We start from the raw sequence: 12,995 nt of genomic DNA, 5'->3' as shown, positions 1-12,995 counted from the left end.
TTTGGACATTATGTAAAGCAACCACCTGGGGTTCTGGCCACTCATTAGACATTATGCTATCACTGATGCAGCTCAGTCAGACGCTGCATTTGGCAAGGCCGTCTTACAGTTTTTATGCTCTTAAGACTAAGCTCCTTCCATTACAGTTGTACACTGCTTGGGAGTCACCATTAGTGGAGTATGCATATGTATATTTGCTTAAAGGAGAAAGGAAAGTTACTTAGCTGTACAGTAACTGGAGTTCTTCTTCGAGTGATTGCTCATATCCATTCCAGTTAGGTGTGTGTGCCGCGCGTGCGCATTCGTCGGAAAACTTTTACCCTAGCAACTCAGTGGGCCGGCAGGTCGCCCCCTAGAGTGGCGCCGTCATGGTGCTCGATATATACCCCTGCCGGCCCACCCGCTCCTCAGTTCCTTCTTACCGCCCGTGTCGGTCGTGGGAACAGTGGAGCGCGGCTTAGCTGACCTCCACTTCCCTAGCTACTCGTAGTTCTCGTATATAGTTATGCAGTTATAATCCTTTTATATATATATTTGTATAGTTATACGTTTTTTCTTTGCTAACATAGTTAGTTTAGTAATAGTTAGCGGGGTTCAGGAAGTAGCCCCTTCCCTGCACCCGGTGCCGGAGCCCATGCACGGCTCACCGGGTTTTAAAATGGGCTCGGCCTGCCAGAAGCCGATGCGGACGGGAGATCCACACGACTCCTGTTTGAAGTGCCTCAGGGAATCACACTTGACAGCTAAGTGCCCCATTTGCAAGGCTTTTAAGCCGAGAACAAAAAGGAGCGGGACTTTCACTTACCCCTCCACCTTTGGCACCGAGCGATGATCAAGCGGCTGGCAGAAGTGCCTCCTCGGCACCGGACCCCGCCGGTACTGCCAAGGCCTTTCGGCACTGGCCGTCGCCAGCATCGAAGTCGACTCGGCACCGCTCCCTCCCTCCGAGGTCGAGAGAGCCTACAATTCCTGCTGATGCCTGACGGCTCCCCGGCACGCGCCGTGGTTGAGCCCCCTGCTCCTGCTGCTTCCGTGCCACCTGCATCGCAGCCAGAGAGCTCGTCTAAGTCGGATCGCCCGGCACCGACACCTGCACAGGCACCGATGACGTCGGCACCGTTGATTCCAGTCCCACAGGGCCATTGAATCCAGTGCCTGACAGCTCCCTGGCACGCGCTGTGGTAGAGCTTACTGCTCCCGCTGCTTCTGTGCCAACTGCACCACAGCCAGAGAGCTTGTCTAAATCGGATCGCCCGGCACTGACACCTGCTGAGGCACCGAAGACGTCGGCGCCGTCGAATCCGGTGCCTGACAGCTCCCTGGCACGCTCCATGGTTGAGCTTACTGCTCCTGCTGCTTCCGTGCCAACTGCACCGCAGCCAGAGAGCTCGTCTAAGTTGGATCACCTGGCACCGGCACCGGCTGAGGCACCGAAGACGTCGGCACCGTCGATCCCGGTCCCACAAGGGCCGTCGAATCCGGTGCCTGACGGCTCCCCGGCACGCGTCGTGGTTGAGCTTACTGCTCCTGCTGCTTCTGTGCCAACTGCACCGCAGCCAGAGAGCTCATCTAAGTCGGATCGCCCGGCACCGACACCTGCTGAGGCACCGACAACTTCGGCACCGTCGATCCTGGTCCCACGAGGGCCGTTGAATCCAGTGCCTGACAGCTCCCCAGTATGCACTGTGGTTGAGCCTGCTGTTCCCTCCACGCCGGAGACATTACCAACGGCAAGGGATCTCATTGCCATGACAGAGTCGATGCTGCCTGACCCCGGCACCGCCGGTGCGGGTAATACAGTCTCTTCATATGACCGTCCTCTGTCGGCACAGCAGAGCGGCACCGTTCATGATCACGGTCCCGCATTCGCTCCAGGTCCCGTCGGCACACCCGACACCACTTGCAGTCCCGGTGCTGTTTTTCCTCATCGGTACTGGTCGCACTCGCCGCACCGGTCGGTATCCCGTTCGCCGACCCGCTACTATCGGCACCGTTTCGGCTCCCAGCACCACGACAGGTACCATGACTCCCGTAACCTCTCCCCAAGCCTCGAGATCTCGGTCGACCTCCCGGCACCGTTCTGGTTGCAGGTCTGGATCTCGTTCCAGGTACCGGTACGCCTCCCGGTGCCGGTCCCCGGTGCCGAGTTGGGCAAGGTCCGATAGAGTCAGAGACTCTGCCCATGCCTTTTTTTAGTACCTCCATGGCCATCCAGACACGCATCCGTGTCATCCCACATGTGCAGATCTTATGCTCAGGACCACGATTCTGATACGCCCCCCGACAACGTGAGGTAGAGGATGTCCCAGAGATAGAGGACCCAGTATGGTGCCCTGTAAGGGGTACGACTACTTGTCTGTCCGCCCTCCTCTCTGCTCACTAGTCTTTCAGTCCGTTAAGGAGAGGGATTGGCATGGCCAGCAGGCGCCAGCCCCGAAACCGAAGGAGGCTTGGCGAATGAACCTACTTGGCCGCCAGGTGTACTCTGCAGAGGCCCTGCAGCTCTGAGTAGCAAAGCAACAAGCCTTGCTTAGCTGCTATAATTATAGCACCTGGGTGAAGGTGGTTTAGTTTATGGAGTTTCTCCCTCAAAACTCCCGCCAAGAGTTCGTTGCCGTCTTGGAGGACGGGGGAAAAAGGTACCCAGAGCGTCCCTCCAGGCCTCGTTGGACGCAGCAGACTCAGCAGCCAGGACTCTGGCCTTTGGTGTTGCCATGAGGTGCATCTCATGGCTTCAGGTTTCAAACCTTCGGTCGAAGCTGCAGTATGCCATTCAGGACTTACCCTTTGTTGGTAAAGGCCTCTTCACGGCAAAGACAGCCCCAGGCTGCGAAGCCTGATGGACAATAAGGTCCTAATGCGCGCTCTCAGCATGCATATGCCAGTGACCAAACGCAGGCCTTTCTGTCCCCAGCCGCCATACTCTGTGCCTAGCCAGAGACAGGACTTTGGCAAACGGCGAGGCCAAGGTGGTTGCAGACAAACGTCAGGACCCCTAAAGAGCCAAGGTCAAGGTCCCTCGCAATTACCACTGGGACCAAAGACGAACCTTCCAAGGTGCGCCTGAGGGTGGTGTACCAGTCACAGGCCGGGATCCCAATCCCGCTTTCTCCTGGTGTGGCCCCAGTTAATTTCAGATCGCTGGGTCCTGCGCACGGTGGAGCATGGGTACCACCTCTAATTTGTTCCAACCCTGTCCCCCTTCAGGGACCCCTCTCACGAGCAATTCCTCGTACAAGAGGTGCAGACGCCGACGGACGAAAGGGGCAAGGGGGTTTACTCCCGTTATGCCCTAGTCCCCCACTCGAACGGAGGTCTCAGACCTTCCTAGTCCTGTGCGGACTCAACCAGTTTAGGATAAGGTTGAAGTTCCGCATGGTATCCCTGGGAACCATTATCCCATCCTTGCCTCCTGGGGACTGCTATGCCGCCCTCGATATGAAGGACGCGTACTTTTACAACGCCATCTTCCCTCCGCACAGGAGATACCTCCGCTTTCTAGCCAACCGTCAGTACTTCTGGTTTACGGTCCTACTATTTGGCCTTTCTACAGCCCCACAGGTATTGACCAAGTGTATGGCCATAGTCGCTGCCTACCTTCGCTGATGTCGGATATGCGTTTTTCCATATCTGGACGATTCGCTTATCCGAGGAGACTCCGAGACACAAACCACTCAGCACGTGGGCATCGTCACGGTCTTATTCACAGGTCTAGGCCTGATAATTACTGTAGAGCAATCCACGCTGGTTCCCACGCAGAGGTTGGACTTCCTAGGAGCTATCCTGGTCTCCGACCTAGCCGGAGCCTGCTTATCACAGCCGCGGTTTTAGGCGATGGCAACAATCATCCGAGGTCTGCAGACTTTCCCAACGACCTCGGCTCGCACTTGTCTCAGTCTCCTGGGTCCATGGCTGCCCGCAAGTTTGTAACCAAACCCGCCAAGCTCCGCCTCCATCCTCTCTAAGTCCGGCTCACCTCAGCATACCGCCCGGACAGGGAGCCAATGGTCATGCTAGTCACCGTTCCCTCGAGCACCTTAGGCGCCCTAGAGTGGTGGCTAACTCCCTCCCTGGTGTGGGCAGGGATGCGATTCCATCCACCCCAGCCCTCACTGCCCCTGACGACGGACGCGTCATCTCTCTGCTCGAGTGCTCATGGTCACCTCCGAGCTTAAGGCCTTTGGTCTTCTCGGGAGCTGGCATTCCACATCAATGCCCCAAAAATGACAATAGTCCGTCTGGCGTGCCAGGGGCTCCAGCGGCAGCTGCGAGGCCGTGGTATCTCGGTGTTTACAGCCAACACAACGGCCATGTGCTTCATAAATAACCAGGGAGGGACATGGTCCTCCCCCCTTTTGTCAGGAGGCCATCCATCTCTGGGACTTTTGCATGGCCCACTCGATGGAGCTGGTGACGTCCTTTCTCCCAGGCGTTCGGAACGCCTTGGCGCTTTGACTCAGCAGGTCTTTCCTGTCTTACGAGTGGTCACTCTGCCCCATGTGAGGCATTCTGCTTTCCAGAAGTGGAGATTTTTCCTCACATAGACCTGTTCGCTCACCGCGAGAGCAGAAAATGCCAGATGTTCTGCTCCTTCCAAGGTCTCTCTTCGGGATCGATCTCGGACGCATTCCTGATGCCGTGGAAAGGCCAACTCCTTTATGCCTTCCCGCTGTTCCCGCTGGTTCATTAGGTCCTACTCAAACTCCGCAGGGGCAGAGCGCGCATCATCATGATCACTCCAGCGTGGTCCAGGCAGCACTGATACACCACGTTGCTTGGCCTGTCAATAACCAACCCAATTACCCTTCCACCCCACCCAGACCTCATCACTCAGGGCCACGACAGGCTTCGTCACCTGGACCTGCAGCCTCTTCGCCTCACGGTGTGGCTGCTGCGTAACTGAGCCAGGGTGGCAGGAAGCCTTCCACCTGGTCAACGTACCTGGCCGAGTGGAAGCGTTTCTTCTACAGGTGCGATACGCTCGATCTTGCTCCTACTGAGGTCTCGATCCCCTGTATTTGGCCTGCCTCTGGCCTTCAGCGGCAGGACCTGGCGGTATCATCGCTGAGGGTACACTTGGCAGCCATCTCTACCTTCCAGCCAGGCTAAGGTGGACGTTCCGTGTTCTCACACTCTATGGGTTCGAGGTCCCTCAAGGGCTTGGAGCGCTTGCACCCTCGGGTGCGCCGCCCAGCCCCAACCTGGGAACTCAACCTAGTTTTAACCAGACTTATGTCTCCCCCATTCGAGCCGTTCGCAACCGGCCCTCTGCTATACCTGTCTTGGAAGAAAACTTTCCTCGTAGCTGTTACATCGGCCAGACGAGTCTCCGAGCTCAGAGCTCTTACGGTGGTTCCGCCGTACACTAGGTTTCACAAAGACAAAGTGCAGTTACGACCACACCCGGCTTTCCTCCCTAAGGTGGTTTTGGCCTTTCATGTTACCCACAGCTCAACGCAATGGGCGCAACATTTGCACTCCCTGGACGTCTGTAGAGCGCTCGCATTTATATTGCGCTGACAGAACCATTTCGTAAGGTGCCCCAGCTCTGTCACGGTAGCAGACCAAAGGGAAGGCTTGCTTGTTTTCCTCTCAGAGGATCTCATCTTGGGTGATGCCGTACATCCGCACTTGTTATGATTTGGCTCATATTTCCCCAAGCCACATCACCGTGCATTCTACCAGGGCTCAGGCTTCATCTGCCGCCTTGCTGGCTCGTGTTCCTACCCACGAGATCTGTCGCGCAGCTCCATTGGTCCTCGGTCCATACCTTTGCTTCGCAGTATGCCCTGGTTCAACAGTCAAGAGATGCTGTAGCCTCTGGCTCAGCAGTTTTCATTCTGCCACATTTCACTCCGACCCCACCGCCTACATAAGGCTTGGGATTCACCTAACTGGAATGGATATGAGCAGTCACTCGAAGAAGAAAAGACGGTTACTCACCTTTGTAACTGTTGTTCTTCGAGATGTGTTGCTCATATCCATTCCACACCCGCCCTCCTTCCCCACTGTCGGAGTAGCCGGCAAGAAGGAACTGAGGAGCGGGTGGGCCGGCAGGGGTATATATCAAGCACCATGACGGCCCCACTCTAGGGGGCGACCTGCCGGCCCACTGAGTTGCTAGGGTAAAAGTTTTCCGACGAATGTGCACACGCGGCGCACACACCTAACTGGAATGGATATGAGCAACACATCTCGAAGAACAGCAGTTACAAAGGTGAGTAACCGTCTTTTCTTTGAGCATTTGTTGTACATACAGACATTTCTCAACCTGCTTTCCATCCCCCCCTGCCTCAGAGTCCTTTACCAACCAGGATTCTGCTGCAGTGGAAAGGAAACTGAGAGGCAGTTGGTGTGCTCTATCCTCTTATGCCCTTGACTATGAGTGCTCCGAGCGTAAGCATGTCCTCTTGGACACTTCTTGCCAAAGATTTAGAACTCAAGTGGATGGGATGTGTGTACATCATTAGTAGAATGTACATATGGACAACAGATCTTTAAGAACTCCAGTTACTGTACAGATAAGTAATTTCCTTTTTGCTTATGGAAACCATTACTCCAAGACAAAGTACTGCACAATGTTTAAATTATAGAATATATATGTTGTATAAGAAAGTGACACCCTTTTTATAAGCAGTTTTTATTATATCTGCTTTGAGTAATATTGTCAGCTCTTCTTCCACAGAACGCTGTTTTGGATAAAAAAAATTATTAATCATTTCAATGCCAATTTTATGCTCAACAGTATACAAACTCTGGACCCTTCCTCAGGGTGTTTGCTAGCTAATATAATTTATCTCATTCCTAAGGCACCCCTCAAAGCTATATCTGGCACCAGCCGCAAAACCAAGGTTTGAATTGAAGTTACTCTGAATGGAAATAAGCATGTATATATTCATTGCTGAATGACTGCATAGATCTAATCCTTCTTGAATGCTGAAATGCTTGTTTGGATGGGAGGGAAATCATGTTGGTCTTCATATAGAATAAGGATTCTGTTTTCCCAGAACATATATCTGCATTTTGATTCTGTTCTGTGATATGCAGGTGTGCATCTGCCACATCTGTCTTGTAAAATCTGCCAGAGCAGTAATTAATTTTATAAAATGCAAAGTGACACATCCCTGTATGTGTGAGAATAAAAACCAGGCCCTTTAAATGTGGTGATTGAAATTATGCATTGTGTCCATTTGGTGACAGTGAAGGTACACTAGTTCCTGAGCAATAAAATATAGCTCCTGTCGTTCGCATCATATTTAGTATTATGAGTTATTAATAGAATACTGATTACTGTGATAGGTGTGAAAAATCTGTTTCCTAATTAAAAATGAAGCACAACTAACTTTGTTGTAACAGCTGTTTGACGGCACATTGTCAAAATTGATGGCTATAGAAGCATTGTCAATAACTGCTGTGCTATTTAAGTACCAGCATATTCCTATTTACATAATCAGAATACAAACCTTGCGTAACTAGGTGCATTATATTCACAGACAAAAGACCCTACATTTTGAAGGGCAATAAGATCATTATACAAACTTTCAAAATCATCTCATTCAATATTAGATCTCTGAGTGCAGCTAGTTCTATTTTTATATTGAATTAAAAGGTACCTAGTGCCTGTGCAATCTCCCACTCTTGGCACTTAATTCCTTGTTTCTTGCTTCTTATAAATTACTATTTTCTGGACAGGTTTCACCTCAGTAAAGAACATTGATTTTGGGGGATACAGAAAAGTGGGGAAACCTTTAGTGATGCCTTTTTGAAAGTCCTTTGCTTTCTCTCTGGTACTATAGAACCAGAAATCATTACTGAGCAGTAAGAGAACACATCAGCATTCCAGGATAGTCCCTTCCCCAACAGGCCCTGCAACATTCAGGTACCCTTGGTCCAGAGGGTGGGAATGTGTGGCTCACTTTAGAGCAGGGGTTCTCACAATAAATTTTTGGTGGCCTAAGAGTGCTGTCACCAACTTCTGCTTTTGCCAGCCAGGAGCTCCTCTGGGCAGGTGTGTGTGTGTGTGTGTTGGGGGCGAGTCTTGAGGCTTCAGCCAGCTCGGGGCTCCTATGGCTGAGGGTGCAGGGGTGCTTTTGACCCCGTCTGCAGCGGGGGACAGGGGATCCCGGTGCTTTGGCTGCCAGGGGATGGGGGATGCAGGCAGAATGGTTAGAGTTGGGGGGCTAACCTCCCCAAAGGGGGGCTCCACCTACTGCCCATCCACCCCTGCTTGCCTCCTGTGTCCCTCCTCAGTCCCTCACCCACTGCTCGCCTCCTCTCACCCCCCACACCTGCCACTTGCCTCCTCACTCCCCTGCCACAGACACCCTCCTGCCCGCCGTGTGAACCTCTGCTCACTGGTGGCTCACCACTCACCTCCTCACTCCCCAACTCACAGCCAGACCTACTTGCCCACCTCCTCACCCTGCTACTGGCTTGCTGCTCACCTGCTTACTCCCCTGCCAGGCCCCCCTGTTCCGCCTTCGCCACTCGCCTCACCGCTTACCTCCTTGCCCACCCGAAATGTTAGTACAATATTTATATTCCAGTTGATATTTTTATAATTGCATGATAAAAGTGAGAAAGTCAGCAATTTTTCAGTACTAGTGTGGCTGTGACACTTTTTTGTATTTTTATGTCTGATTTTGTAAGCAAGTAGTTTTTAAGTGAGATGAAACTTTGAGGTTCACAAGACAAATCAGACTCCTGAAAGAGGTACAGTAGTCTGGAAAGATTGAGAGCCACTGTGCTAGTGCATGAAGTTAAAGATTTAAAAAATGTAATTTCTAAAACCATTTTCATTTTAAGAAAGCATATAATATAAATGTTTGAATGGATGTGCATTAGGATTTCATGGCTGATGGCGTTAGTTACTGGTGGCAGAGCTGTTAAAGCATTGCCATTTTCTCACCTGTAGAATTGGCAGAGTGAAGCTCCTAGTTAATCAGGTTGGAAGCCAGCACTGCACGTCCGTTCTTCTAAACAAAAGGAAGCCAAGGTTGGCTGAATTGTGTAGAATGTTGTGGAAAGGTGTTTGTAGGCCTGTGCTCGATTGTTAATTGAATCATTTTAGGAACTGAACTTGTGACTATTGTTCCCTTCCAGCTTGACCCCTCACCCCTGCCCCCATACTGACTTGAGTCGAATAGCGATCCCCAAGAGCCTGTTATGTTTTTTCTAGATGGCAGACTCTGTTATTTCATCAGATTCTGTTGCTACAATCAGCAGTTCCTGGGGACCAAGTTCTGCCCTCAGTAACAAGCGACACACACGGATGTTAAACAAGGGCATCCAAGCAGGTGAGTTTCTTCGGTCCGAACTTCACTCTGCTTATTCACTTCTGGCTTTCATCTCTTCACAACCATTGTAGAGGGCTGCTTCAGAGTCTAATCCATGTCTTTGCAGACAGGTATGTATACTGGGCATTCACTGCCCACAAATTGCACTGCTTAGATACTTTCACAATAAAGTATTGTGTTAAGATCAGACACTTCCATTTGCTGGCTCCCGCTGTGCTACTGGCTAATGTTGTTGTTGCTCGTCTGAGTTCTGTTAACCCAGACCTTTAATCTCTCTCAGTGACTTAGCTCTAGCTTCCATGTTATTTTTCTCTTGCAAGAGTTCTAAAGTTCCTGAGATCCTTTGTCTGTATGTAAGTCACTGAATGTCTTTTTAAGCACTTGCTATTTTATCAGTCTAGTCAGCATGCCAACAGCACCCTTTATCCCTGTTTGCAGTATTGTCCCTTTGAACATCTCTTGTCATCTGCTTAAGATATGATTTATCCATTGACTGGTATGATTCCTGTGTTTGGGCTTCCCCCACACCCCCAGTGGCAATTTTCAATTACATCATTCCTTGAAAGCTGGCTTGCAAAATCCTACTTTAAGGGATGAGTGATTGTTTTTGATGGGCAAACAAAATACCTGTTTTTCGTTATCATTATTTTGTAAGTAAACTTTGCATCTGGGCTGGTAAATGTTCATGATATTTTTCCAGGGTTGCTTACAGTTTCTTAAGCCTTGGTTAACACCTTCAGTTTTACACATTCTTAATTCTCCCTTGTATCCCAACTATTTAAAAATCTTTGCAAATAAAATTTAGCATACGTGGAAAGTGCTGGACTGACCACGCTGAGCAAAGGATTCTGTTTATCCAGTAAAATGTAAGCTGCACAAGCATACGCTGACTTACCTTTGTGCCTCAAACTGGATACAGGAATCTTCCTCTAGCAGAGAGATGGTAGTTCACTCCCTCATACCATTCAGTGCTTGACATTTGCTGTAACTGCCAACAAGGGAACCAGTTAGTTCCAGTTGTATTAATGTTGTTGTGATGTAGACACTTTTTGCCCTGGGAGCTAGACTGATGCTACAAAATGAATTTCATGTGGATCGTCACATAGTAACAATCCTTGGTCACTGAACTTGAGCTGGATTTGGAGTGATAATTTAAAAGGTGTGAGTCTGTTTTTACCAACCCTTAGAGTCCTCCAGCCCCATATTTAAGATTACAGTAAAATGGCAAAAACAGCAAAGAATCCTGTGGCACCTTATAGACTAACAGACGTTTTGGAGCATGAGCTTTTGTGGGTGAATACGAGTAAAATGGCAAAAAACTCTGACAAAACCTGCACAGTTACTACCTTCTGAAACACTAGCACCACATTCTGCAGCTTGTAGATGTTCCTTGGAAGTCTTCCATCAATCTTCTGGTCTGATTCAACCCAGCTTAGCTTATGAGATCTGACATGGTTATAGTACATGGGGGTATGGCAGTAGGCCACTTACTTAGTTTGAAGGACTGGAGAGGGCTTTCCAACATCGTAGCATATTGTGTCACTGCTGCTCCAGAGTAATGTGTTCCTTTTTCTTTCTTTTGACTACAGGAGATTTGGAGATTGTGAACAGTGCAACTAAGAAAAACACTCGGGATGTTGGTCTGACTTTCCCCACCCCAAGATATAGCCAAGTGAGGCCACAGAAACCCTCAAGTTGTGCCGATGGTGGTTTTGGGCAGTTAGATGGTGTGTGTTCAGATTTTCGAAATCCAGCAGGCAAGGGGAAACAGGAGGGACAGCCAGGCAATTTTCTCATGGATGAAAAGACAGGAAGCAACAGGCCACAGCTACCACAAGGTCAGTCCCAAGTATTGCATGTTTGTGAATGGGAAAGTGCTCACATTTCACATCAGCCAGCATGTATTACCAGTACACAATGTATACAATCATGAGGTCTCTAACTGGCCCCATAAGAACAGTCTCTAACAATGGCACAACTATATATATATTTTTTAAAAGGCAATTGAATCAGTAACATTTATCAAGTATTTATAGTTGATTATTTTTAGTGCCCCTAAGTGTTAGCGCTCACAATCTAAATTTCAGACATGATATATCAAATGATGGTGACAAATATAGGGAGTGAATGTAGCAAGAAAAGACAAATGAAGTATACACTCACATGAATATTTTGTTTAGGCATGTGAACATTTTAGCATTTCTGTGAAGTTGCATGTATTAAAATGATAATATTCAGTATTTCATGTCTTTACTGATTCATTTATTGAGGGCTTCATGGAATAAGTGAGTTTTCAGATGAAGAGAAGGCCATAATATTGGAAAGAAGTGTTCTTGTCTCCCTCTTCAGCTGTGGTTGTATTTTGGGAAAGGACAGGGTCCAGGCTCCTAATTTGAATTTCCCATCAACACTCAGCTGCATAGCTGTTGAAATGTTCTAAAATACGTTATTTTCCATCCCTTGATGCAATTTTTCATCATCTTTTGGTTAGGAACAGATAATCCTACTCATCACAGTCTTGTGTCTGCTTCACTTGAAAACTTCTAAAGGGTATCTTCTAGTTATATTTAAATTCCAGAAGGCTATAAACTCAGGAGGACCTGGCACTCACATGAACCTAATGGCTTTGGAGGATGAAATGCGTGTGCCCTCAGAAACATCTTGAAAGAGCCATAGGACTCTTTGGGATCCCAGGTGCTTTAGAAGTGTGAAATAATTAGTAAATGAGTGTATAAGTAAAGAGAAATTTCTTAGCTGAGCCATTTCAAAGAGTATTTTATCCATGTTCGTTGATAGAGACTCAAGGTCATTCTCTAGTGTTTGGCAAATGCACTTGTTTGAAACAACCCTGGTGTTTACGTGAATAGTCTCATTGAAGTCAGTGGAACTATTGACAAGCAATGACAGTAAGATCAGACCTCTAATTGTGTTTAGTGACACTGTGTAACGAGCCCCCAAGACCTGTGTCTGACAAAGTGGGTATTCACCCACAAAAGCCTATGCTCCAATACATCTGTTAGTCTATAAGGTGTCACAGGACTCTTTGTTGCTGTGTATACAGAGAGGCTCAAAGGGAGATGGAAAATGAAAAATTATATCTTCTTTACAATACATTTTTCTCTAATTTTTCCTTTTTGGCTCTAAAAAATATTGTCAATAGGAGTTTCCTGGTTTGTTCCTGCTGATGATTTAAAGTCCGACTCTAGGAAGGAGAACAAATCTAGCTCCTTTTCTGGTCCAGGTCCATCCTGGTTTGAGCCACTTACCAACACAAAGCCGTGGAGAGAGCCGCTCCGAGAAAGGAACTGGAAAGAGCAGCAAAACAGCATCAAGATTCAGCCAGTAGTAGTCCCAGTAAGAGACGTTGAGAACAAACCCCCAAGACCATTTGTGAAAATGACGCTGCAGGTAAGAACACTTCACTGTAGAGGTTCTTGTTTTGCTGTAAGTTTTGGAGGAGAGGGGAAAAGATGGAGAAAATGAAGCCATGTGTAGGTGCTCATAGAAACAAAACTCGTGGCCCTGATTTTCACCACTTTGCTTTCACTGCTGTAGGTAATCAACAAGTACAACACTACTGCTGTTTTTAAAAAAAGGATTGGATAATTTTATACTTTCTATTACACCTATGGCTATACAAGCTAAGATAATCAGGATGATCAAATCTCATGTTTCAGGGCTTCAGAAGAAATGTAGCAG

The 12,995-nt window shown here is 48.6% G+C and overlaps 1 protein-coding gene across 5 annotated transcripts in view; it reads left to right on the top strand.

Moving 5' to 3' along the window:
* ALMS1 (ALMS1 centrosome and basal body associated protein) overlaps positions 1 to 12,995 on the top strand; it is a 146,123-nt gene that overhangs the window by 106,858 nt on the left and 26,270 nt on the right. For 4 of the 5 annotated variants that reach the window (XM_050943274.1, XM_050943276.1, XM_050943275.1 and 1 more), the window contains 3 exons: positions 9,179 to 9,296; positions 10,886 to 11,134; positions 12,457 to 12,704. In XM_050943274.1, coding sequence (XP_050799231.1) covers positions 9,179 to 9,296; positions 10,886 to 11,134; positions 12,457 to 12,704 — 615 coding nt within the window. The remainder of the gene's footprint in view (positions 1 to 9,178; positions 9,297 to 10,885; positions 11,135 to 12,456; positions 12,705 to 12,995) is intronic. The other variant, XM_050943273.1, reaches the window with a different exon arrangement.

The sequence above is a fragment of the Gopherus flavomarginatus genome, chromosome 3 (assembly GCF_025201925.1).
Source record: "Gopherus flavomarginatus isolate rGopFla2 chromosome 3, rGopFla2.mat.asm, whole genome shotgun sequence".
Taxonomy (NCBI): Eukaryota; Metazoa; Chordata; order Testudines; family Testudinidae; genus Gopherus; species Gopherus flavomarginatus.
The sequence above is the reverse complement of the archived record's forward strand: the minus strand, read 5'-3'. Positions and strand labels throughout refer to the sequence as shown.